At 43.4% G+C, this 27,261-nt stretch overlaps 1 protein-coding gene across 4 annotated transcripts in view; it reads left to right on the top strand.

Annotated features, from left to right (window-relative positions):
• mboat2b (membrane bound O-acyltransferase domain containing 2b) overlaps positions 1-27,024 on the top strand; it is a 75,724-nt gene extending 48,700 nt beyond the window's left edge. For 3 of the 4 annotated variants that reach the window (XM_014204846.3, XM_014204848.3, XM_014204847.3), the window contains exons 3-13: positions 7,966-8,043; positions 14,674-14,769; positions 14,969-15,024; positions 16,217-16,271; positions 16,686-16,872; positions 17,217-17,409; positions 18,593-18,696; positions 18,826-18,890; positions 20,008-20,140; positions 21,637-21,788; positions 25,412-27,024. In XM_014204846.3, the coding sequence (XP_014060321.1) occupies positions 7,966-8,043; positions 14,674-14,769; positions 14,969-15,024; positions 16,217-16,271; positions 16,686-16,872; positions 17,217-17,409; positions 18,593-18,696; positions 18,826-18,890; positions 20,008-20,140; positions 21,637-21,788; positions 25,412-25,589 (1,297 nt within the window). In that variant the 3' untranslated portion in view covers positions 25,590-27,024. The remainder of the gene's footprint in view (positions 1-7,965; positions 8,044-14,673; positions 14,770-14,968; positions 15,025-16,216; positions 16,272-16,685; positions 16,873-17,216; positions 17,410-18,592; positions 18,697-18,825; positions 18,891-20,007; positions 20,141-21,636; positions 21,789-25,411) is intronic. The other variant, XM_082976774.1, reaches the window with a different exon arrangement.
• The last annotated feature ends 237 nt before the right edge of the window (positions 27,025-27,261 follow it).

Here is a 27,261-nt window from a genome sequence, read left to right as displayed (position 1 = left end):
TCCTCCCACAGGTGTTATTACTACCTCTGAGGGTTTAGCGCTTGAGGTAGTCACCTCTTACAAGTACTTGGGAGTATGGCTAGACGGTGCACTGTCCTTCTCTCAGCACATATCAAAGCTGCAGGCTAAAGTTAAATCTAGACTTGGTTTCCTCTATCGTAATCGCTCCTCTTTCACCCCATCTGCCAAACTAACCCTGATTCAGATGACCATCCTACCCATGCTAGATTACGGAGACATCATTTATAGATCAGCAGGTAAGGGTGCTCTCGAGCGGCTAGATGTTCTTTACCATTCGGCCATCAGATTTGCCACCAATGCTCCTTATAGGACACATCACTGCACGCTATACTGCTCTGTAAACTGGTCATCTCTGTATAGCCGTCGCAAGACCCACTGGTTGATGCTTATTTATAAAACCCTCTTAGGCCTCACTCCCCCCTATCTGAGATATCTACTGCAGCCCTCATCCTCCACATACAACACCCGTTCTGCCAGTCACATTCTGTTAAAGGTCCCCAAAGCACACACATCCCTGGGTTACTCATCTTTTCAGTACTACGCAGCTAGCGACTGGAACGAGCTGCAACGAACACTCAAACTGGACAGTTTTATCTCAATCTCTTCATTCAAAGACTCAATCATGGACACTCTTACTGACAGTTGTAGCTGCTTTGCGTGATGCATTGTTGTCTCTACCTTCTTGCCCTTTGTGCTGTTTTCTGTGCCCAATAATGTTTGTCCCATGTTTTGTGCTGCTACCTTGTTGTTTTGCTACCATGTTGTTGTCATGTTGTGTTGCTACCATGCTGTGTTGTCATGTGTTGCTGCCTTGCTATGTTGTTGTCTTCGGTCTCTCTTTATGTAGTGTTGTCTCTCTTGTCGTGATGTGTATTTTGTCATATATATATTTATTTTTTAATCCTAGCCCCCGTCACCGCAGGAGGTCTTTTGCCTTTTGGTAGGACGTCATTGTAAATAAGAACAAATTCTTAACTGACTTGCCTAGTTAAATAAAAAATATAAAAAAATATGCAAATTCAGGTGAGTGTGGTGTATCGCAGGGCAGCCGGCATGGACCATTATTGTTTTCTGTGTTACTAATGACCTTAGAAAACCTTTTTGCAATTATCTTATCACAGCTGAAAACTGTTGTGCTGATTTAAAGAAGCAATAAAACTGGCCTTCTTTAGACTAGTTGAGTATCAAATGTTATTGGTCAAATACACATGGTTAGCGGATGTTAATGCGAGTGCAGTGAAATGCTTGTGCTTCTAGTTCTGACAACGCAGTAATATCTAACAAGTAATCTAACAAATGAATATGTACATATAAATATATGGATGAGCGGTGGCCGTGCAGCATATTCGAGATGCAGTAGATGATATAGAATACAGTTTATACATGAGTGAGTGATGTAGGATATGTAAATATTATTAAAGTGGCATTATTTAAAGTGACTAGTGATACCTTTTATTATGTCCATTTATTAAAGTGGCCAGAGATTTGAGTCTGTATGTTGGCAGCAGCCTTGAGATATACACTGTCTTTCAGTCTCTCGGTCCCAGCTTTGATGCACCTGTACTGACCTCGCCTTCTGGATGATAACGGGGTAAACAGGCAGTGGCTCGGGTGGTTGTTGTCCTTGATGATCTTTTTGGCTTCCTGTGACATCTGGTGCTGTAGGTGTCCTGGAGGGCAGGTAGTTTGCCCCTGGTGATGCGTTGTGCAGACCGCACCACCCTCTGGAGAGCCTTGCGGTTGAGGGCGGAGCAGTTGCCGTGCCAGGTGGTGATACAGCCCGACAGGATGCTCTCAATTGTGCATCTGTAAAAGTTTCTGAGTGTTTTTAGGTGGCAAGCCAAATTTCTTCAGCCTCCTGAGGTTGAAGAGGTGCTGTTACGCGTTCTACACCACGCTGTCTGTGTGGGTGGACCATTTCAGTTTGTCCGTGATGTGTACACCGAGGAACTTAAAACGTTCCACCTTCTCCACTACTACCCCGTCGATGTGGAAGGGGGGGTGCTCCCTCTGCTGTTTCCTGAAGTCCATGATCATCTCCTCTGTTTTGTTGACGTTGAGTGAGAGGTTATTTTCCTGACACCACACTCTGAGGGCCCTCACCTCCTCCCTGCCGTCTCGTCGTTGTTGGTAATCAAGCCTACCACTGTAGTGTCGTCTGCAAACTTGATGATTGAGTTGGAAGAGTGCATGACCACGCAGTCATGGGTTGAGGGTTGAGGGTCTCGAGCTTAATGACAAGTTTGGAGGGTACTATGGTGTTGAATGCTCAGCTGTAGTCAATGAACAGCATTCTTACATTGGTATTCCTCTTGTCCAGATGGGATAGGGCAGTGCGCAGTTTGATGGCGATTGCATCGTCAGTGGACCTATTGGGGTGGTAAGCAATTTGGAGTGGGTCTAGGGTATCAGGTAGGGTGGAGGTGATATGATCCTTGACTAGTCTCTCAAAGCACTTCATGATGACAGAAGTGTGTGCAATGGGGCGATAATCATTTAGTTCAATTACCTTAGCTTTCTTGGGAACTGGAACAATGGTGGCCATCTTGAAGCATGTGGGGACAGCAGACTGGGATAGAGATTGATTGAATATGTCTGTAAACACAACAGCCAGCTGGCCTGCGCATGCTCTGAGGCTGGGGTTGCCGTCTGGACCGGCAGCCTTGCGAGGGTTAACATGTTTTAAATGTTTTACTCACGTTGGCCATGGAGAAGGAGAGCCCACAGGCTTTGATAGCGGGCCTGTGGGCTCTCCTTCTCCATGGCCAACATCAGTAAAACATGGATATACACGGCTGTGACTATAATCGAAGAGAATTCTCTTGGAAGATAATGCGGTCGGCATTTGATTGTAAGGAATTCTAGGTCAGGTGAACAAAAGGACTTGAGATCTTGTATGTTGTTGTGATTACCCCATGAGTCGTTAATCATAAGGCGACACCCCACCCTTCTTCTTACCAGAGAGATGTTTGTTTCTGTCGGCGCGATGCATGAAGAACCGGGTGGCTGTACTGACTCTGACCACACATCCCGAGTGAGCCATGTTTCCGTGAAACAGAGAATGTTACAATCTCTGATGTCTTTCTGGAAGGCAACTTGTGCCCTAATTTCATCCACCTTGTTATCTAGAGATTGGACATTGGCGTGTAATATGCTCGGAAGCGGTGGATGGTGTGCTCGCCTTCTGAGTCTGACCAGTAGGCTGCTACGTCTGCCTCTCCTGCGGCGACCGTGTTGTTTCGGGTTGGCCTCTGGGATAAGATCCAATGTCCAAGGTGGACATCAAAACAAAGGATCCGCTTCGGGAAAGACGTATTCCTGTCCATATTGTTGGCAAGTTGACATCACTTTAATATCCAATAGATCTTCCCGGCTGTATGTAATAACACTTGAGATTTTCTGTGCTACATAGTTTTCTAAGGACCTGAAGTAAGGCAACCATCTCTGTCGGCGCCATTCCTCCAAATGCTGATGCTCCGTATCTGGAGCATCAGCATTTGTGGGTTCGATTACAGGCTTAAATTTGCCTGAAACAAAGACTTTCTTCTGAAACTCGTCAGTCTACTCTTGTTCTGAGAAATGAAGGCTAGTCCATGCGAGAAATTGCCAAGAAACTGAAGATCGCGTACAACGCTGTGTACTACTCCCTTCACAGAACAGCGCAAACTGTCTCTAAACAGAATAGAAAGAGGAGTGGGAGGCCCCGGTGCACAACTGAGCAAGAGGAAAAGTACATTAGTGTCTAGTTTGAGAAACAGACGCCTCTCATGTATTCAACTGACAGCTTCATTAAATAGAACCCGTAAAACACCAGTCTCAATGTCAACAGTGAAGAGGCGACTCCGGGATACTGGCCTTCTAGGTAGAGTTGCAAAGAAAAATCCATATCTCAGACTGGCCATTAAAAATAAAATATTAAGATGGGCACACTGGACAGAAGAACTCTGCCTATACTCAACAAGTCTAAAGAAGGCCAGTTTTATTGCGCCTAATCAGCAAAACAGTTTTCAGCTGTGTTAACATAATTGCAAAAGGTTTTTCTGATGATCAATTTGTTTTTTAAAAATTCTAAACTTGGATTAGCTCATTGGAACACAGGAATGATGGTTGCTGATAATGGGCTTCTGTACACCTATGTAGATATTCCATAAAAAATAACATTTCCAGCTACAATATTCATTTACTACATTAACAATGTCTACACTGTATTTCTAATCAATTTGATGTTATTTTTTAATGGACAAAAAATTGGCTTTTCTTTCAAAAACAAGGACATTTCTAAGTGGCCCCAAACTTGTGTGTGTGTGTGTGTGTGTGTGTGTGTGTGTGTGTGTGTGTGTGTGTGTGTGTGTGTGTGTGTGTGTGTGTGTGTGTGTGTGTGTGTGTGTGTGTGTGTGTGTGTGTGTGTGTATACATACAGTTGAAGTCGGAAGTTTACATACACTTAGGTTGGAGTCACTAAAACTCGTTTTTCAACCACTCCGCAAATTTCTTGTTAACAAACTATAATTTTGGCAAGTCGGTTAGGGCATCTACTTTGTGCATGTCACAAGTAATTTTTCCAACAATTGTTTACAGACAGATTATTTCACTTATAATTCACTGTATCACAATTCCAGTGGGTCAGAAGTTTACATACACTAAGTTGACTGTGCCTTGTAACAGCTCGGAAAATTCCAGAAAATGATGTCATGGCTTTAGAAGCTTCTGGTAGCCTAATTGACATCATTTGTGTCAATTGGAGGTGTACCTGTGGATGTATTTCAAGGCCTACCTTCAAACTCCGTGCCTCTTTGCTTGACATCATGGGATAATCTAAAGAAATCAGCCAAGACCTCAGAAAAAGAATTGTAGACCTCCACAAGTCTGGTTCATCCTTGGGAGCAATTTCCAAACGCCTGAAGGTACCACATTCATCTTTACAAACAATAGTGTGCAAGTATAAACACCATGGGACCACGCAGCCGTCATATCGCTCAGGAAGGAGACGCGTTCTGTCTCCTAGAGATGAACACACTTTGGTGCAAAAAGTGCAAATCAATCCCAAAACAACAGCAAAGTACCTTGTGCTGGAGTAAACGGGTACAAAAGTATCTATATCCACAGTAAAACGCGTCCTATATCGACATAACCTGAAAGGCCGCTCAGCATGGAAGAAGCCACTGCTCCAAAACCGCCATAAAAAGCCAGACTACGGTTTGAAACTGCACATGGGGACAAAGACCGTACTTTTAGGAGAAATGTCCTCTGGTCTGATGAAACAAAAATAGAACTGTTTGACCATAATGACCTTCGTTATGTTTGGAGGAAAAAGAGGGAGGCTTGCAAGCCGAAGAACACCATCCCAACCGTGAAGAACAGGGGTGGCAGCATCATGTTGTGGGGGTGCTTTGCTGCAGGAGGGACTGGTGCACTTCACAAAATAGATGGCATCATGGGGTTGGAAAATTATGTGGATATATTGAAGAAACTTCTGAAGACATTCAGAAAGTTAAAGCTTGGTCACAAATGGGTCTTCCAAATGGACAATGACCCCAAGCATACTTCCAAAGTTGTGGCAAAATGGCTGAAGGACAACAGAGTATTGGAGTGGCCATCACAAAGCCCTGACCTCATTCCCATAGAACATTTGTGGGCAGAACTGAAAAAGCGTCTGCGAGCAAAGAAGCCTACAAACCTGACTCAGTTACACCAGCTCTGTCAGGAGGAATGGGCCAAAATTCACCCAACTTATTGTGGGAAGCTTGTGGAAGGCTACTCGAAACGTTTGACCCAAGTTAAATAATTTAAAGGCAATGCTACCAAATACTAATTGACTGTATGTAAACTTCTGACCCACTGGGAATGTGATTAAAGAAGTAAAAGCTGAAATAAATCATTCTCTCTACTAATGTGACATTTCACATTCTTAAAATAAAGTGGTGATCCTAACTGACCTAAGACAGGGAAGTTTTACTAGGATTAAATGTCAGGAATTGTGAAAAACTGAGTTTAAATGTATTTGGCTAAGGTGTATGTAAACTTCTGACTTCAACTGTGTTAAATATATATATATATATATATATATTTAACAGCAAAAAGAAACCTCTCACTGTTTCTTTTTGCTCACTGCAAAAAGAAACGTCCTCTCACTGTCAACTGTATTTATTTTCAGCAAACTTAAAATTTGTAAATATTTATATGAACATAAGATTCAACAACTGAGACATAAACTGAACAAGTTCCACAGACATGTGACTAACAGAAATGTAATAATGTGTCCCTGAACAAAGGGGGGGGGGGGGGGGGGGGGTCAAAAGTAACAGTAAGTATCTGATATGGCCACCAGCTGCATTGAGTACTGCAGTGTGTCTCCTCCTCATGGACTGCACCAGATTTACCAGTTCTTGCTGTGAGATGTTACCCCACTCTTCCACCAAGGCACCTGCAGGTTCCCGGACATTTCTGGGGGGAATGGCCCTAGCCCTCACCCTCCGATGCAACAGGTCCCAGACGTGCTCAATGAGATTGAGATCCGGTCTCTTCGCTGGCCATGGCAGAACACTGACATTCCTGTCTTGCACGAAATCACGCACAGAATGAGCAGTGGTGTTGTCATGGTGTTGTCATGGTGTTGTCATGCTGGAGGGTCATGTCAGGATGAGCCTGCAGGAAGGGTACCACATGAGGGAGGAGGATGTCTTCCCTGTAACGCACAGCGTTGAGATTGTGCTCTCCTCCCAGAAATGTTCCATACACACAACCTTATTTCTCTCAAATGTTGTGCACAAATATGTTTACATCCCTGTTAGTGAGAATTGCTAATTTGCCGACGTAATCCATCCACCTTACAGGTTTGGCATATCAAGAAGCTGATTAAACAGCAGGATCATTACACTTGTGCACCTTGAGCTGGGGACAATACAAGGCCACTCTAAAATGTGCGGTTTTGTAACACAACACAATGCCACAGATGTCTCAAGTTTTGAGGGAGCGTTTTAATTGGCATGCTTGCTGAATGAATGTCCGACAGAGTTGTTTCTAGAGAATTTAATGTTCATTTCGCTACCATAAACTGCCTCCAATGTCGTTTTAGAGAATTTGGCAGTACGTCCAACTGGCCTCACAACCGCAAACCACGCCAACCCAGGACCTCCACGTACCTATAATGCCATTCCATTTTTCTGGGCACTAGATGAAGTCTGTATATTTTGGGGTGCTTTCATTTGAAAAAAAAAACACTTCACATATTATTGCTAAACACTCTTTCTCATCTTTCTATCAAAATAAAATAGTACTGCCATGTATGAGAAATGCTTTTATTATATATTTTCCAAGAGAATCTAAGCTAGAACACATTCTTTTCAAGACATCAACAATTGCTTTAGTAAAAGTCTGAAGATATGATACATTCACGACCTTATGCATGTTACGGATTTTATAACGCTGAAAAAGGACACTGACCATGAAAAGAGAGAAACCAATTATTCACCATATCAAAACATTTGATTTGAAAGTTAGCTTTACAGAGAAAAGTTTCATATGATCCAATGTAAGGTGGATGTTTTACAAAAAGGGTGAAGAAATAGACCTCTTTCTGTCTCTGCTGCAGGTTAATGATTAAGGGTCAGTTGTGGGTCAATCTGACTGATTTATATGGCACAGGGGACAGGGAGGATTGAGTGAGAGAGGGAGGTTTGAGTGAGAGAGGGAGGATGGAGGGAGGGAGGGAAAGAGAGGGAGGATGGAGGGAGGGAAGGAGAGGGAGGATGGAGGGAGGGAAAGAGAGGGAGAATGGAGGGGAAGCGAGAGAGGGAGGGGAAAGAGAAAGAGAGGAAGGGAGGGTGGCGGGGAAGAGGGACAGAAGTGGAGGGAAATGGAGACATCGTGGGAGAGCAGAAATAGTGGGTATTATGTGTGTGATTGATTAAACTGTTAATCACTTGTCTCTCCTCTGTGTTTCAGGTATGCTCTCCACTTTCTGGTTCAGAGTGGGCTCACCTATGGCATCATGATCCTAACAGGAGTGGAACACATGCACAAGTAAGTCCTCTGCGTGTGTGTGTGTGTGCGTGTGTGTGTGTGTGTGTGTGTGTGTGTGTGTGGTTCAGGGTGAGAGTCGTTTCTGAAGGCCTGTCTGAATGATGATGTGTAGACTGGCCGCAGATGACATGCTGTACTGCCTCTAGAGTGGCCACTGTTGCTGCTGCTGGACCAATAATGTTCAAAACCACCAGGAGAGCCCAGACATATAAAGTACCAGTGAAAAGTTTGGACACACCTACTCATTCCAGGGTTTTTCTTTATTTTTACTATTTTCTACATTGTAGAATAGTGGTGAAGACATCAACGCTATGAAATAACACACATGGAATCATGTAGTAACCAAAAAAGTGTTAAATAAATCAAAATATATTTTATATTTAGATTCTTCAAAGTAGCCACCCTTTGCCTTGATGACAGCTTTGCACACTCTTGGCATTCTCTCAACCAGCTTCATGAGGTAGTCACCTGGAATGCATTTCAATTAACAGGTGTGCCTTGTTAAAAGTTAATTTGTGGAATTTCTTTCCTTCTTAATGCGTTTGAGCCAATCAGTTGTGTTGTGACAAGGTAGGTGGGATATACAGAAGATAGCTCTATTTGGTAAAAGACTAAGTCCATATTATGGCAAGAACAGCTCAAATAAGCAAAGAAAAACGACAGTCCATCATTACTTTAAGACATGAAGGTCAGTCAATACGGAACATTTCAAGAACGCTATGATGAAACTGGCTCTCATGAGGACCACTACAGGAAAGGAAGACCCAGAGTTACCTCTGCTGCAGAGGATAAGTTTATTAGAGTTACCAGCCTCAGAAATTTCTGCCCAAATAAATGCTTCACAGGGTTCAAGTAACAGACACATCTCAACATCGATTCAATCTACGGGAGTTCAACTTCATGTGCTAACCACACCCCGCCCTCTTCAATTTTTCTTGTACATGCAGAGGTCATTGGAGCAAATTGCTCCTTCTCTTGGAAGTAATAATTGGAGCAGTAAAGGTGTGATAAATCATAATTTATTTGTGTGTGTGCGTGCTTGGTCCCACAGTTTGTCATTATCTGTGGCTCAGTTGGTAGAGCATGGTGTTTGCAACGCCAGCATGGTGTGTGCAACGCCAGGGTTGTGGGTTCGAATCCCACGGGGGGGCAGTACAAAAAAATAAAATAAAAAAATGCATGAAATTTATGCATTCACTACTGTAAGTCGCTCTGGATAAGAGCATCTGCTAAATGACTAAAATGTCAAATGTAAATGTAGCAGAGGGGAGGCCATCATGGCCATCATTCCGTCCTGTTGCTCACCAGCTGTTGGCGGACATTTTATTTTTATTTTTTCTCTGGCTTCGTGATTACTGTAATAACATCTTCCAATTATAACTTCCCCTTTGGCCTCCTGTGTCTTATCACTGGCTGTGTCCACCTACCCCGAGGCACCAGTTGTTTTCAGACGAGCGCATCCATGCATAAGAGCCTACTCCAGCTCACCCCTTGTCTCTCTCCTTTGCTAGCCCAGCTGGGGCACCTCTCTGGGGGGTTGCTAACTAGGCCTACTTGAAGCCCAGGCCCCATCTACAGGCCCGGAGGAAACTAATTGTGGAGAATACTAATTTCACTGCCTAATCAATTACATTGATGTTCAATTGATACTACGGAGAAAAAAGAGGAATGAACAGGTCGGCATAGATTGCTGTTGTTTTTTTTCTTTCTCTATTGTCAGTTGTGTGGGCAAGAGATTGGCCGTGTCCCAAACGGCACCCTATGGGCCCTGGTCAAAAGCAGTGCATTATATAAATATAAGGAATAGGGTGCCATTTGGGACGCCACCATTGCCTGGCTTGCCACCATTGCCTGGCTCGCCACTTATCTTGGGCCTCTGCCAAAAACGAGGGGCCACAACAATCTTTTTTTCCCTTCCCTTAGTTCCCCTCTGAGAAATTAGATTGATCTGTAAACTGCAGCACATATGCCTCCAACATTGACTCGAAAATGTTCTGCTTGACTCCTTTGATAATCTTGGAGGAGACCTCAGTCAGCGGAGGAGGAGGAGGAAGAGATGGTGGTAGCTGTCTGGCTGACATAGCCCAGACGTGTCTTCAGGTGCATTCACAAGCACAGTCACAGGTTCTCACAGTGCTGCTGAAAGAGCTAGTAGTCTCCTCCTTTCCTCTCTCCTTGTCCTTCCCCCTCCGCCCTAGTCTCTCCTTCCTGACCCTCATAGTCTGCAGGGAGCTTGACTGCATGAGTCATCGCCATGGAGTGTGTGTGAAGACTGAGAGTGTGGTGTACTCCTTGAGACTTAACATGCCTTCCCTGCCAAGCGCACACACACACACACACACACACACACACACACACACACACACACACACACACACACACATTTCCTCTCTTCCTGTGGGGATGTGTGTGGGTTGTGCACGTGTATGGACTGTGCAGACTGTGGGATATAATCGTCTCCTCTCTGATTATTTAGAGGCTGTGTGTCCCAAATGACACCCTATTTCCACCCCCTGTGGGCCCTGGTCAAAAGTAGTGAACTAAATAGGGAATAGGGTGTTTTTTGGGAGGCTGTGTGGGAGTAACAGAGCCACTATCCACTATGCCTCCTTACTGAGTTCAGAGCACTGCCAGAGAGGGAGGGGAGGAAGAAGAAGAAGGAGGGAGGGAGTAAGAGGGAGAGGGAGAGGGTGGAAGAGACTAGGGAAGATGGTGTGACAGACAAGGAGCGAGAGCGAGGGAGGAAGTAAGAAGGAGAGGGTAGGCTTGTTGTAGATGAGGCTAAGAGAGGGAGATGGAGAGATGTGCCAATTAAGGACACGCCAAGCTTTAAGCTAGTGCATAAAGATCAACGCAGAGCACCCGCTAGATCCCCGCTCTACTCAATAATGAGACAGCAGGAGCAGGTGGGTGACTGGCTGACTGCTCACTGGCTAGCTCACTGACTGGCTGGCTGGCTAGCTGAATGACTGGCTGGCTGAGTAACTGACTGACTGGCTGACTAAATGACAGACACAAGCTGCTCTATGTCCTGCTGGAATGATTATGGGATGATTATGATACCCATGCTCAACAGCTCTGTCTCCATGGAGACCTCTTGTCTTTTGCCACCTTAAAGCCTGCACAGACTGTACAATTTTTGATTTTTTTTTTCTCCACGATTTTTGCCGTAAGAAAGAGAGTGTAGGCTAAGTGTAGATGAGGCTGAGAGAGGGAGATGGAGAGAGATGTGCCTATTAAGGACATACCAAGTATTAAGCTAGTGCATAAAGATCAACACGGAGCAACACAGAGCACCCACTAGATCCCTCTGGTCAATAATGAGACCGCAGGAGTAGGTGTGTGACTGACTGGCTGGCTGACTGACTTACTGACAGAGACGAGCTGCTCTACGTCCTGCTGGGATGATTACGGAATGATTATGATGCCCATGCTCAACAGCTCTGTCTCCATGGAGACCTCGTCTTTTGTCACCTTTAGACCCGCACAGACTGTAGGATATTAGTCTTCTTATGCCACGATTCTGCCATCCCAGACCAAATGTCCATGTGGTGGATAAATTATTAAACAGCTTGGAAAATTCCAGAAAATGTCTTTAGAAGCTTCTGATAGGCTAATTGACATCATTTGAGTCAATTGGAGGTGTACCTGTGGATGTATTTCAAGGCCTACCTTCAAACTCAGTGCCTCTTTGCTTGACATCATGGGAAAATCAAAAGAAATCAGCCAAGACCTCAGAAAAATAACTGTAGACCTCCACAAGTCTGTTTCATCCTTGGGAGCAATTTCCAAACACCTTAAGGTACCACGTTCATATGTACAAACAATAGTACGCAAGTATAAATACCATGGGACCACAAAGCCGTCATACCGCTCAGGAAGGAGACGTGTTCTGTCTCCTAGAGATGAACGTACTCAAAGTGCAAATCAATCCCAGAACAACAGCAAAGGACCTTGTGAAGATGCCGGAGGAATCAGGTACAAAAGTATCTTTATCCACAGTAAAACGAGTCCTATATTGACATAATCTGAAAGGCCGCTCAGCAAGGAAGAAGCCACTGCTCCAAAACTGCCATAAAAAAGCCAGACTACGGTTTGAAACTGCACATGGGGACAAAGATCCTACTTTTTGGAGAAATGTCCTCTGGTCTGATGAAACAAAAATAGAACTGTTTGGCCATAATGACCATTATGTTTGGAGGAAAAAGGGGGAGGCTTGCAAGCCGAAGAACACCATCCCAAACGTGAAGCACGGGGGTGACAGCATCATGTGGGGGTGCTTTTCTGCAGGAGGGACTGGTGCACTTCACAAAATAGATGGCATCATGAGGGAGGGAAATTATGTGGATATATTGAAGCAACATCTCAAGACATCAGTCAGGAAGTTAAAGCTTAGTCGCAAATGGGTCTTCCAAATGGACAAAGACCCCAAGCATACTTCCAAAGTTGTGGCAAAATGGCCTGGGCTAGGCGGGACGAATTCGTCCCACCTACGTAACAGCCACTTTAAGCATGTGGCGCGATTTTCAAAACCTTAAAAATCCTATTACTTCAATTTCTCAAACATATGACTATTTCACAGCTATTTAAAGACAAGACTCTCGTTAATCTAACCACACTGTCCGATTTCAAAAAGGCTTTACAACGAAAGCAAAACATTAGATTATGTCAGCAGAGTACCAAGCCAGAAATAATCAGACACCCATTTTTCAAGCTAGCATATAATGTCACATAAACCCAGAAGACAGCTAAATGCAGTACTAACCTTTGATGATCTTCATCAGATGACAACCCTAGGACATTATGTCATACAATACATGCATGTTTTGTTCAATCAAGTTCATATTTATATCAAAAACCAGCTTTTTACATTAGCATGTGACGTTCAGAACTAGCATAGGAGGAATTCGCTAACATTTTACTAAATTACTCACGATAAACGTTCACAAAAAGCATAACAATTATTTTAAGAATTATAGATACAAACCTCCTCTATGCACTCGATATGTCCGATTTTAAAATAGCTTTTTGGTGAAAGCACATTTTGCAATATTCTAAGTACATAGCCCAGGCATCACGGGCTCGCTATTTAGACACCCGGCAAGTTTAGCACTCACCATAATCATATTTACTATTATAAAAGTTTGATTACCTTTTGTTGTCTTTGTCAGAATGCACTCCCAGGACTGCTACTTCAATAACAAATGTTGGTTTGGTCCAAAATAATCCATCGTTATATCCGAATAGCGGCGTTTTGTTCGTGCGTCCCAGACACTATCTGAAATGGTAAATCAGGGTCGTGCGCATGGCGCAATTCGTGACAAAAAAAATCTAAATATTCCATTACCGTACTTCGAGGCATGTCAACCGCTGTTTAAAATCAATTTTTATGCCATTTTTCTCGTAAAAAAGCGATAATATTCCGACCGGGAATGTCCATTTAGCTAAACTGAGGAAAGTAAACAAAGCTTTCGGTCGACGCGGGCACGCGCCTGAGTCTCACAGTACTGTAACCAGCCACTACCCAAACGCGCTACTTTTTTTCAGCCAGAGCCTGCAAAGCCACGATTCAGCTTTTTGCCGCCTTCTGAGACCCTATGGCAGCCGTAGGAAGTGTCACGGGACAGCTAAGATCCTCACTCTTCAATAAACAGAGACAAGAAGAACGACACCTTGTCAGACAGGCCACTTCCTGCCTGAAACCTTGTCAGGTTTTTGCCTGCCAAATGAGTTCTGTTATACTCACAGACACCATTCAAACAGTTTTAGAAACTTTAGGGTGTTTTCTATCCATATGTAATAAGTATATGCATATTCTAGTTACTGGGTAGGAGTGGTAACCAGATTAAATCGGGTACGTTTTTTATCCAGCCGTGTCAATACTGCCCCCTATCCTAAACAGGTTAAGGACAACAAAGTCAAGGTATTTGAGTGGCCATCACAAAGCCCTGACCTCAATCCTATAGAACATTTGTGGGCAGAACTGAAAAAGCGTGTGCGAGCAAAGAGGCCTACAAACCTGACTCAGTTACACCAGTTCTGTCAGGAGGAATGGGCCAAAATTCACCCAACTTATTGTGGGAAGCTTGTGTAAGGCTACCCAAAACGTTTGACCCAATTTAAACAATTTAAATGCAATGCTACCAAATACTAATTGAGTGTATGTAAACTTCTGACCCACTGGGAATGTGATGAAAGAAATAAAAGCTGAAATAAATCATTCTCTCTACTATTATTCTGACATTTCACATTCTTAAAATAAAGTGGTGATCCTAACTGACCTAAGACAGGGGATTTTTACTAGGATTAAATGTCAGGAATTGCGAAAAACTGAGTTTAAATGTATTTGGCTGAAGTGTATGTAAACTTCCGACTTCAACTGTATTTCCCTAAATGACCAAAACTTGTTTTCTGATGCATTCTCTCATCTCTCTGCAGCAGGCATGTAGTGAAGAATATGTTTGGAACACCAAATCGCAATAAAATCGCACTATTGAATCGCAATACATATAGCATCTTGAAAATCGCAATACATATCTTATCGGCAACTAAGTATCGTGATAATATCGTACGATGAGGTCCTTGGCAATTCCCAGCCCTAGTAGTGAGCTTGTCTGTCTTTATTCTCAGATACTGTTTGGTGGTGGCCCTGGGGTATCTAAGCTTCTGCCAGATCACGCGTGTGTACGTCTTCGACTATGGCATGTACTCTGCTGACTTCACAGGGTAAGACTCGAGTGCGGTAATACAATGCCCCCATGTCCTCATGTAACATTGTGTGAAACCATGCCTGAATTCATGGGACGGCTTTATATCCCAATATAGCTTTTGCTTATGATCACTCATTTCATTTCCTCTCCCCCTAGTCTCTTTTACACTTTCACTCTCTCTTACTCTCTCTCTCTGTCTCCCTCTCTCTCCATAGGCCTATGATGGTGATAACACAGAAGATCACCAGCTTGACGTTTGAAATCCACGATGGTAAGTAAAGGAGCTTTTTTCCCCCTTCAAACCAGACATAGAGAATATATTTCTGGATTAATCGTATAAGCCTGTCTCCTCCTCTGATGTCAGATGGACCAAAAGACAGAAGTTATGCAGTGGTAACGTCATGGGATATTCCACACATCACCTCCAATGTTATGGCATGTTTAATACCCCCAAATCGCTGGAACATCTCACATACTTACTCCATTTCGCCATAGAAATGTGGAGGAGTCGGATCATAAGGTTGTGTTCTCAGTACGTTTATGAGTACACATTCTATTGTACTCTGATAACTGCCTCTCGGACCAAAAGTAAAAGAGAGGAAGAAAGCAGAATAGAAAGTATGTGTTCGAGAGAATAAGGAGCAATAGCTTCATCAAAATAAATAGCTTTCCACGCATACAAACACACAGGGATGAGGGATGGCCTGTGTCACATGTGGCTCCAGTCCCTAGCAGGCTGTAATATAATGAGCTGATTAGCTGTACTTATCTTGTTATCAGAGTAATGGCCCCCATAAACAACTCAAAATTATTCGGCCCGCTTCCCTCCGGTCACCTCATCCCCAGGGTGCGGTGTGCAACATGAGGGGTTGGCGAGACAACGGGGCTCCAAACTTTCTGGAAGTTTAGCATCTGTTAATTAGCCCTTAGATCAGCAGGGATCTACAAAGAGTGAGAGAGAGAGAGACCGACCACTGGGCCCTAATGGATATCATTACCCACACTGGACAGTCACAGGAGAGGACAGGACGGCACTGACTTCTCAGAACACTGAGTTTATGGGCATGGAATGGTGGCCTCACCCTTGTCAACCATATATACTGTTATGAAATGTTTTTTGTTCCAGTACATTGGAAAGTCAAAGTGAGTATCTTTGAATGAACTTGAACACAAACCACATTTTACATTTACATTACATTACATTTTAGTCATTTAGCAGATGCTCTTATCCAGAGCGACTTACAGTAGTGAATGCATACATTTCATTTCATGCATTTCTTTTTTTAAATGTTTAAATTTTTTACTGTCCCCCCGTGGGAAACGAACCCACAACCCTGGCGTTGCGCACACCATGCTGGCGTTGCAAACACCATGCTCTACCAACTGAGCCACAGGGAAGGCCTACCCTGATCAAAAAGCAAGCATTACATATGTGTTCTTCTCTGCGTCCCTCCCCCCAACAGGAATGTGCCGGAAAGAGGAGCAGCTGACTCCAAATCAGAAAATCCTGGCTATAAAGTATGTTTTACACGTATGTTTTTGTTATTTTGAGCAGAAAATGGCAGCTTCCTGTATGAGCATGTAAGGACGCCCTGATTGGCTCTGTAGTGGCTGAATTCCAAAATCGACCCTTAGTCTCTAGCCATAGGCATTTCATGTAGCTCTTTTAAAAGGTTATTTAAAAATGTCTTTAGTTACATTATTTATCTTGAGAGAGGTGGAGAGAGTCTTTGTGGATTCTAACTATGCCTGTATCAGTCAGCATCACAGTCTGTACTGTCACTGTAATGACTGGGCGACTGTGTTGTGATGGTTTCTGTGAGTCCCTTTCTTTGTGTCAAAGTTGTCACTATCTCTATGTTGACTGTCTCCCCCTTCACTGTAATGACTGTGTTATGACTGTCTCTGTGTCTCTTCCATCCTCCCCTGTAGGAGAATGCCCAGTCTGCTGGAGTACTTCAGCTACAACTGCAACTTCATGGGCATCCTGGCCGGCCCCACCTGCTCCTACAACGATTACATCGCCTTCATTGAGGGCACGCCCTGCCATCGCCATAGAGACCAGCAGACAAATGGGAAGGCCAATGGCAGGCACAAACAAACTGACCCCTCCCCAAACGTAAGCATGGGTCTCAATGATGTTTTGGGAAGTTACCAAATGCTCTGCTTTTACCGGCCTTATCAATGCTTGTCTGAAAACATTATTTCTAAGAGGACACCCTTGCTGTGTAGTAAATGCACAGTATTCCCTATTCACTGAAGGAATAGCAACATGGCCGTCTTGTCTTTTCTTACGAAGAGCTCAATTATACATAGCCGATGTGAGTTTAAGGAGGCTGCGTCCCAAATGGCACCCTATTCCCATGGGCCCTGGTCAAAAGCAGTGCACTATATAGGGAATAGAGTTCCACTTGAGACACACTGTTTTTAATGGCTGACGTTTTCCCCCCTCCCATTCCTCAGATTGAAGTCGTCCGTAAACTGGCCACCTGTTTCTTCTCCCTCATGGTTTTCCTGTCCGTGTGTAAAGTGTTCCCTGTGGAACGGAACATCGACGACGACTTCATCGCCACCACGCCCTTCTACGCCCAGGTGGTCTACCTCTACCTGTCCATGCTGACCACCCGGCCCAAGTACTATTTCGTCTGGACACTGGGTGGGTCTTCTCTCTCTTCCATAGGATGCCGTCTGATTCTCCACCCTTCTTTCGAAGTGTGCACTTGCCCTTCAGCCAATGTTTAAACCAGTCCAACACTTTGAAATCCATGATGGGGAGTGTGGGAGAAGGAAGGAGAGACGCGATGTAGTCGTAGACAGTTTTCCATTGTTAAGCTCCATCTTTAGGCTTGTTTTCATTGATTGATCCTGAAAACAATTCTTAGCTGTAATATCCTCCATTATTCCATGTTGACAAGTAACCCCTCCCAGATTGAGAACAGATGAGCTTTAAAGGTGATGAGATCAGTCCAACTTCGATCAGCAGTTTTAGTTTCCCTGAATCCATTGACTGTTAATGGGCCGGTTGTATTTGAAACATCTCTAATGGAGGTAGCATCCTTGACTTAGTCAGAAATTCAGCTTCTCCTCACCGATATCCAAAATATGGCCTTGTTATTCTTAGGGTCTGCACTGTCCACACGAGAGGAGTGCTGAATTAATCATGGAAGTGTTTGCAACAAGGTGTGCATGCGTGTGTTTGTTTGCAGCAAGGCGTGAGAGTATGGTGATAACAAGCAGGTGGAGGTGGGACTCACTCGGTGCTTCTCTGTTCACACACACACACACACACACACACACACACACACACACACACACACACACACACACACACACACACACACACACAGAGAACGGATGCACGGCCTCATTGTCTTGTTGTTCCACACTGCCTTCTGCAGGAGCTCAAAGGAAGATGGTGCTTCACTTTACTGGTCATAAACATGATGTATAGCTCCTGTATTGTCCTGCACTTTGATATTAATACGCTGTTATTAGGATGATGGATGATCTGATGTTAATAACATAAATTAATGTCTATAATGATATTATCATCACTAATAAATGGTGCACTTTGTGGATGCAATACGTCACCTCTGAGCTGGGTTTCTCTCAAGGTTTCTTCCTTCTAGGGAGTTTTTCCTGGCCACTGTGCTTTCACTTCTGCTTTGCTTGCTCTTTAGGGTCAAGGCCGGGTAACTGTTAAGCACTTTGTGACAACTGCTGATGTAAAGAAGGGCTTTATAAAATACAAGTGATTGATTGATGGATGACAGTGCAGATGGAACATGTGAGTGGATGGAGATGGTGTTTCTTAAAGTACGTGTTTTCATTCTGAACAGCCGATGCCATCAACAACGCAGCAGGCTTTGGGTTCAACGGATACACCAGCGACGGCTCACCACGTTGGGATCTCATCTCCAATCTGAGGATAATGGATATTGAGGTTAGATTTTCTTTTTAAAATGTTTTGTGCCATTGTCTTTATTCATGTCTCAGTGTGTTTATCATAACTCTAATACAAGCTAAAGTTACAGAGTATACTGATGTTTTCCTTCCTCTCCCTTGGTTCCAGTTTGCCACCAGCTTTAAGATGTTCCTCGACAACTGGAATATACAGACGGCACATTGGCTCAAAAGGTACAGAGACAAAAGAAACCAGGCTTAGTCTGTAATTGGTAAAGACCCAAAGTGTAATTTCATCCATTTCTTTCTCTAATTATCAACACCAGCTTGCAGCCACATTGTACATACTATTTAAATGCATTGTAATTACAGTTTAGTCTTTATTTATTTGTAATGTGAGGTGTGCCCTAAGTAACTTGTGGATGTGCCTATACCCATGGCACTGGGGACTTGTCTGTCTGTGTAAAAGTTTGCCACCTAGTGGAATTTGTTAGCACTAAAAGTAGTTTCCATTAACCCTATCAGTTCTGAGACCCCAGCAAAAATCGGCTTTTCATTTATCGGACTTTCATTTATCTGAATGTACAGCCCTCATATTTAGCCTCACAATGAAGTGTTTTAGCATTTTATTTTCAGCACAACCAGGGCTACAAGTAGAATGCAAAATAATTTGACATAAATAGTTGCATTCATGAGTTTTGTTGACACGTCACACACAAAAAAGTCTACCAAAGCAAAAACATGACAAAAATGTATGAATCAATGTAGGTACAGAAATTGTTTGCTCTGTGAGAAATGAATATCCAGCTAGTCAGTGACAACTGTGTGGAGTTTGTGACCTCCACTATGTGAGTTTATTATAGTATTATAGACACTATGTACTGGGATTTCCAATGATCTTCTATGTAGAAGCACCCCATACCTTCTAACGACTCTAGTTTAGCCTGTGAGCTTGCTAGAGTAAAACATGCATGTTAAGAGTCTCAGCTTTTCATAGATGGCTTTTTAATAGTTTTTAGCTCAAACCATTCGGACTTTACAGACGTTTTTGTAAAAAGATCCGGCCCCGGGCCCCTTCAGGATCCGCCCTTGTTTTATTAACACAGCTCTAGCTGTGTTAATCACATAGACTAATGGTTGGTATCAATGGATGCAGATTAAATAGAAATCCATAGAACCTGTGCTCTCTCTCTCTCTCTGTGTGTGTGTGTGTGTGTGTGTGTGTGTGTGTGTGTGTGTGTGTGTGTGTGTGTGTGTGTGTGTGTGTGTGTGTGTGTGTGTGTGTGTGTGTGTGTGTGTGTGTGTGTGTGTGTGTGTGTGTGTGTGTGTGTGTGTGTGTGTGCGCACACAGGGTGTGTTACGAGCGCTGTCCCTACAACCCCACGGCGGCTACCTTCATCCTGTCGGCCATGTGGCACGGAGCCTATCCTGGATACTACCTCACCTTCCTCACCGGCATTGTGGTCACACTGGCTGCACGCGCCGTGAGTACCGTCTCTGTATCTCTCTCTCTCTCTCTCTCGCTCTGTCTGTCTGTGTCTCTCTCTCCAAAACAAACAGACCTCTCTCTCTGTGTCTCTTTATGTTTCTCCCTTTCTCTGTATAGCTCTCATTTTCCATATCGCCCTCTTCTAAAACTAACACTGACACTCAGACACAGGCCGGCCTCTCTCTCACTCTAGTCTGTTTCTATCGAGACTCACTAAGCCCTAAACTTTTCAAAGGCACCGATTTAAAAAAAAAAAAAAAGATATATATATATATATATATATATATATATATATATATATATATAAAATTCATTAAAAAATTTAAAAAATGTGATTGTCAATGACTTCAGCTATCACCATAGATATCCTGATGGCCCTTTCGTTCCCATTAGAGATAAGACAAAAAGCCACGTTCATCCTGACGGTTCTTTATTTCTGCATCATCAGTGTGGGTTAGGGGATCAGTCATAGTTAGTCCACCATGGAGACTCTGTGCTCTGAAGGCGTAGCCTGAAGGAAGTAGCGTATTTATTACAGACTGGATCTGCATCCCAAATGGCACCCTATTCCTTAGTGTAATACTTTTGACCAGAGCCCTGGTCCCTATGGGTGTACAAAACATTAGGAACACCTGCTCTTTCCATGACATAGCTTTCACCTCGTCAGTCTATGATCCCTTATTGATGTCACTTATTAAATCCACTTCAATCAGTGTAGATGAAGGGTAGGAGACCGTTTTAAAGAAGGATTTTGAATATGGTAGTAGGTGCCAGGCACACCTGTACTGTATGTCAAGAATTGCAACGCTGCTGGTTGCGCTCAACAGTTTCCCGTGTGTTTCATGAATGGTTCACCACCCAAAGGACATCCAGCCAACATGACACAACTGTGGGAAGCATTGGAGTCAACATGAGCCAGCATCCCTGTGGAACGCTTTCGACAGCTTGTAGAGTCCATGCCCCGACGAATTGAGACTGTTCTGAGGGCAAAAAGCAACTCAATATTAGGAAGGTGTTCCTAATGTTTTGTACGATGTGTGTAGGGAGTAGGGTGGCATTTGGGACCTGGGTCCAGCTGGTAGACTGCACAGATAACAGGCCAGCCAGCCAAACAGATGGAGAGCAGACAGGGCAGGAATCAGGCTAATGGAGCATCACCTGAGTCACTTTGAGACTCAGCGAGGCAGATCACCGCTGATGGATGAGCCGAGAGAGAAAGTCCAGTTGAAAACTTGACTCTTGGCTGCATCCCAAATTGTACACTAGTCCCTATATAGTGCACTACTTCTAACCAGGGCCCATGCACTATAAAGGGAATAGGGTTCCATTCAGGACGCAACCTTAGATATGGGAAATGTGAACTTGGCAAGGGAGAGAGAAAGAGAGAGTTAAGGGCAGAGCAGCAGATTTAGAAGGGTCGTTTATACATTTTGTCTCACTTCTTCTTTTGCTCCACTGAATTCATTGTTTTGGTTCTTTTTTTCTCTCTAGATGAGACACAACGTGAGGCCACACTTCTTGGGCACGCCGTCACACAAGCTAGTGTATGATGTGATCACGTGGGCGGGCACCCAGATTGCCATTTGTTACACTGTGGTGCCTTTTGTGCTGCTGTCTGTCGGGCCCTCTATGAAGTTCTACAGGTGAGTGGCAAGAAACTATGTCTGCATCCTACAGTTGAAGTCGGAAGTTTACATACACCTTAGCCAAATACATTTAAACTGAGTTTTTCCACAATTTCGGACATTTAATCCTAGTAAAAATTCCCTGTCTTAGGTCAGTTAGGATCGCCTCTTTATTTTAAGAATGTGAAATGTCTGAATAATAGTAGAGAGAATGATTTATTTCAGCTTTTATTTCTTTCATGACATTCCCAGTGGGTCAGAAGTTTACATTCACTCAATTAGTGTTTGGTAGCATTGCCTTTAACTTGGGTCAAACGTTTCGGGTAGCCTTCCCCAAGCTCCCCACAATAAGTTTGGGGAATTTTGGCCCATTCCTCCTGACAGAGCTGGTGTAATTGAGTCAGGTTTGTAGGCCTTCTTGCTCGCACACGCTTTTTCAGTTCTGCCCACAAATGTTCTATAGGGTTGAGGTCAGGGCTTTGTGATGGCCACTTCAATACCTTGACTTTGTTGTCCTTAAGCCATTTTGCCACAACTTTGGAAGTATGCTTGGGGTCTTTGTCCATTTGGAAGACCCATTTGCGACCAAGCTTAAACTTCCTGACTGATGTCTTGAGATGTTTCTTCAATATATCCACATAATTTTCCTACCCCATGATGCCATCTATTTTGTGAAGTGCACCAGTCCCTCCTGCAGCAAAGCACCCCCAACACATGATGCTGCCACCCCCGTGCTTCACGGTTGGGATGGTGTTCTTCAGCTTGCAAGCCTCCCCCTTTTTCCTCCAAACACAACGATGGTCATTATGGCCAAACGGTTCTATTTCTGTTTCATCAGACGAGAGTACATTTCTCCAAAAAGTACGATTTTTGTCCCCATGTGCAGTTGCAAACCGTAGTCAGGCTTTTTATGGCGGTTTTGGAGCAGTGGCTTCTTCCTTGCTGAGCGGCCTTTCAGGTTATGTCGATATAGGACTCGTTTTACTGTGGATATAGATACTTTTGTACCTGTTTCCTCCAGCATCTTCACACGGTCCTTTGCTGTTGTTCTGGGATTGATTTGCACTTTTCGCACCAAAGTACGTTCATCTCTAGGAGACAGAACGCGTCTCCTTCCTGAGCGGTATGATGGCTGCGTGGTCTCATGGTGTTTATACTTGCACACTATTGTTTGTAAAGATGAATGTGGTACCTTCAGGCGTTTGGAAATTGCTCCCAAGGATGAACCAGACTTGTGGAGGTCTACAAAAAAAAAATTCTGAGGTCTTGGCTGATTTCTTTTGATTTTCACATCATGTCAAGGTAGGCCTTGAAATATATACGCAGGTACACCTCCAATTGACTCAAATTATGTCAATTAGCCTGTCATGGCTTTAGAAGCTTCTGATATCATTTTCTGGAATTTTCCAAGCTGTTTAAAGGCACAGTCAATTAGGTGTATGTGCACTTCTGACTCACTGGAATTGTGATAGTGAATTTTAAGTGAAATAATATGTCTGTAAACAATTGTTGTAAAAATGACTTGGGTCATGCACAAAGTAGACGTCCTAACCGACTTGCCAAAACTATAGTTTGTTAACAATAAATTTGTGGAGTGGTTGAAAAACGACTTTTAATGACTCCAACCTAAGTGTATGTAAACTTCCGACTTCAACTGTAAATGGCATCCTATAGGGCTCTGGTCAAAGTAGTGCACTCTATAGGGAATAGGGTGCCGTGTGGTACACATCCAGAGAACAGTACTTTACCTCAAGTCTAAAAAAGTATTCATAGTTTGACCTTGGATGGAAGTGCAAGAACAATTGTGTTTTTATCTAAAACTAACCAACAGGCTAATTTATCGCTGAAATGTAGAGGACTATTAGTCCTTCTGACAGACATACACTGAACAAAAATATAATTGCAACACGTAAATGCAACATGTAAAGTGTTGGTCCCATGTTTCATGAGCTGAAATAAAAGATCCCAGAAATGTTCCATATGCACAAAAACCTTATTTCTCTAAAATGTTGTGCGCAAATTTGTTTACATCCCTGTTACTTAGCGTTTCTCATTTCCCAACATAATCCATCCACCTGAAAGATGTGGCATATCAAGAAGCTGATTAAACCGCATGATCATTACACATTTGCACCCTGTGCTGGAGACAATAAAAGGCTACTCTAAAATGTGCGGATTTGTCACACAACACAATGACACAGATGTCTCAAATTTTGATGTAGCGTGCAATTTGCATGCTGACTGCAGGAATGTCCACCAGTGTTGTTGTTCATTTCTCTACCATAAGCAGCCTCCAACAGAGTTTTAGATCATTTGCCAGTACGTCCAACCGGCCTCACAACCGCAGACCAAATGTAACCACGCCAGCCCAGGACCTCCACATCTGGCTTCTTCACCTGCAGGATAATCTGAGACCAGCCACCCGGACAGCTGATTAAACTGTGGGTTTGCACAACCAAAGAATTTCTGCACAAAATGTAAAAAACTGTCTCAAGAAGCTCATCTACGTGCTTGTTGTCCTCACCAGCGTCTTGACCTGACTGCAGTTCGACATTGTAATCGATTTCAGTGGGCAAATGCTCATTTTTGATGACCACCGGCACCTCAGGGGATGTGTGCTCTTCATTGATGAATCCCTGTATCAACTGTACCGGGCAGACAGCGTGTATGGCCTTGTGTTGGCGAGTGGTTTGCTGATGTCAACGTTGTGAACAGAGTGCCCCATGGTGGCGGTTGGGTTATGATTTGGGCAGGCATAAGCTATAGACAACAAACACAATTGCATTTTATCTATGGCAATTTCAATGCACAGAGATTTTGTGACAAGATCCTGAGGCCCATTGTCGTGACATTCATCCGCCGCCATTACTTGGCCCCACACGGCCCCATGTCGCAAGGATCTGTACACAATTCCTAGAAGCTGAAAATGTCCCAGTTCTTCCATGGCTCGCATTCTCACCAGACATGTCACCCATTGAGCATGTTTGGGATGTTCCGGAGCGACGTGTATGACAGCGTGTTCCAGTTACCGCTAATCTCCAGCAACTTCGCACTGACATTGAAAAGGAGTGGTACAACGTTCCACAGGCCACAATCAACAGCCTGATCAACTTTATGCAAAGGAGATGTGTTGAGCTGCATGAGGCAAATGGTGGTCACACCAGATACTAACTGGTTTGCTTATCCACGCCCCTACCTTTTTTTTTAAGGTATCTGTGACCAACCGATGCATATCTGTATTTCCAATCATGTGAAATGCATAGATTAGGGCCTAATGAATGCATTTCAATTGACTGATTTCCTTTTAAGAACTGGAACTTAGTGAAATATTAGAAATTGTTGCATTTTAGATTTTTGTTCAGTGAATATATAATACGAATAGAGCTAGCAAGCTCTAGAGAGATTAGATGTTTGATATTTGAAAATAGTCGAGGGCATTAAACACATTTGATGTTGACAATAATCTTCCTTACACAGTAGCTTTTTGTTCCCTTTCTGAGAAGTTGAATGAACTTGTTGTGATAGTTGATGTGAACTTTCGGTGTACAACACCAAGAGAAATTCCTTGCAATATTTGTTATAAGTTGTCAAATTCTGATTCTTATATTGATCCCTAAATCATCCCACCTCTCCCCTCCCAGGTCCTGGTACTTCAGCGTCCACATCGGCTGTGTTCTCCTGGCCGTAGCCCTGCCAGTCAAGCCCCGACACCTGCGCCTGAAGGAGCAGCAGAAAGGCCTGCATCTGGCCCCCATCCTCTCCCACCTGGACTCCACCTCCACAGACAGCAACTGCAACCAGAAGACCAAGGCCACATGAAGCAGAACCAGGCCAGCTAACGGTGCACACACAGAGAGACTAGCACCGAGGACTGCAGGGGACTGTCCAAAACTGTATTAAATCCACTTATAAAGAGAGCGAGCGAGGTGGACAGAGGAGTAGATTCTAACAAACAAACTCTGACAAACCTGACCAACCTGCCTCTGTTTGTCTGTGTTTTGGAGTGGGATGATGATTCTCATTCAGTCACATGGCACTGAGACAACCACACCATGGAGGGATGGATGTATGGCTTTGGGATATGTCCAAAATGGCACCCTATTCCCTATTTAGTGCACTTCAAAGGGAATAGGGTGGGATGCAACTCTACTGTATTATGATGACTTGTGTCTGGGGCGGAGTGGGATGGATGGGTCCCGATGATGAAATGCCAGTATGTACTATTACTGTATTATGGGAGTATGCAGACTTGCCTTATACCCTTTGTCTCTTTCTCCACAATCTTTTTTTTTTTTTTAGCTTTTGTGTATCCTTCTCACATTGGATATTGTCTGGGCTGTGTTTCTCACTTGAGGTGAACAGGTTTTAGTGTCAGGTGGGCGAGATTGAAGTGTTCTCTCAGTTAACGGTGACAAATTAGTGTTTTAGTCCTGGTGAAAAGCAAATGTAAGTTAACTTCTCTACGATACAGGAATTTAGAAGAATTAAGGAGAAGGAAGACAAGATAGTAGTGTCCTCAATGTCTTTTTACATGATATGATTCATACTCTCAACATGGAATGTGTCCAAATTTCACCCATTTCCCTACATACAGTAGTACAGTTATTTTGACCAAAGCCCTAAGGGCCCTGGTCAAAAGTAGTGCACTATTTAGGGAAATGGTGACATCCAAGGACTTACTCCAGACTGTTTGCTTTTACTGAGTGATGTTATGGGCTGACTTCAATGCCACTGCTGTTTTATTCAGTTAAGTCATTGTATGCTTTTTACATAACGGCAGCAAGAGTAGTTACTAACTCCTACTTATTCATGATTTATGTGTGTCAGTAGTGTGAGAGGCAAGATGGTCTAGTATTTCCATGTGTAGAGGTCAATGTTTGTCATTTCATGTACTTGTTATTTATGTGATTCCAATGGACTTGTGGTATGTTCGACAAAGGTGAAAAGGTGGTGTTAAGGTAAGAAAATCAACCTGACATACTGTTAAGTTGGAGATGAAAGGGACAACATTTCAGTATTTATGAATACTCCTCTTCTTCAGATAGTTCTGATTCTATTTTCATTACAGGGGGAAGTGAAAAATAAACCTACTTCTTAAGTCTATTGTGAGTTAACTATGGTAATTGTGAGAAACCTTTGCTTGGGGCCCTGGAGAAAGGAGAATGGTACACTCATCATACCCAACCGCGCTACTTGTTCATGTGGATGGTTTGTTTTTGGATATGATGTGATTAAAAGATTGATCTTTTCGCAACTTGACATAGTAAGTGTGATATGTAAAAGGCAAATTAATAACTGTGGCGTAATTGTTCTTATTACACAGCAGAACCTCGTCTTCAGGCTCAATTGCTACCGTATAGGTTTGACAGAGAGAGCTGGCTGGTGGACAAGATTACTGAGCAGGGCATGATTGAAAAAAAATACTTAACAATCCCCAATTTACAACCTACAAGGCTGAATTTACAAGTCAAAGACATTGTATTTGTTTTGG

The sequence above is a fragment of the Salmo salar genome, chromosome 06 (genome assembly GCF_965601325.2).
Source record: "Salmo salar chromosome 06, fSalSal1, whole genome shotgun sequence".
Taxonomy (NCBI): Eukaryota; Metazoa; Chordata; class Actinopteri; order Salmoniformes; family Salmonidae; genus Salmo; species Salmo salar.
This window is presented reverse-complemented; position numbering and strand designations above follow the sequence as displayed.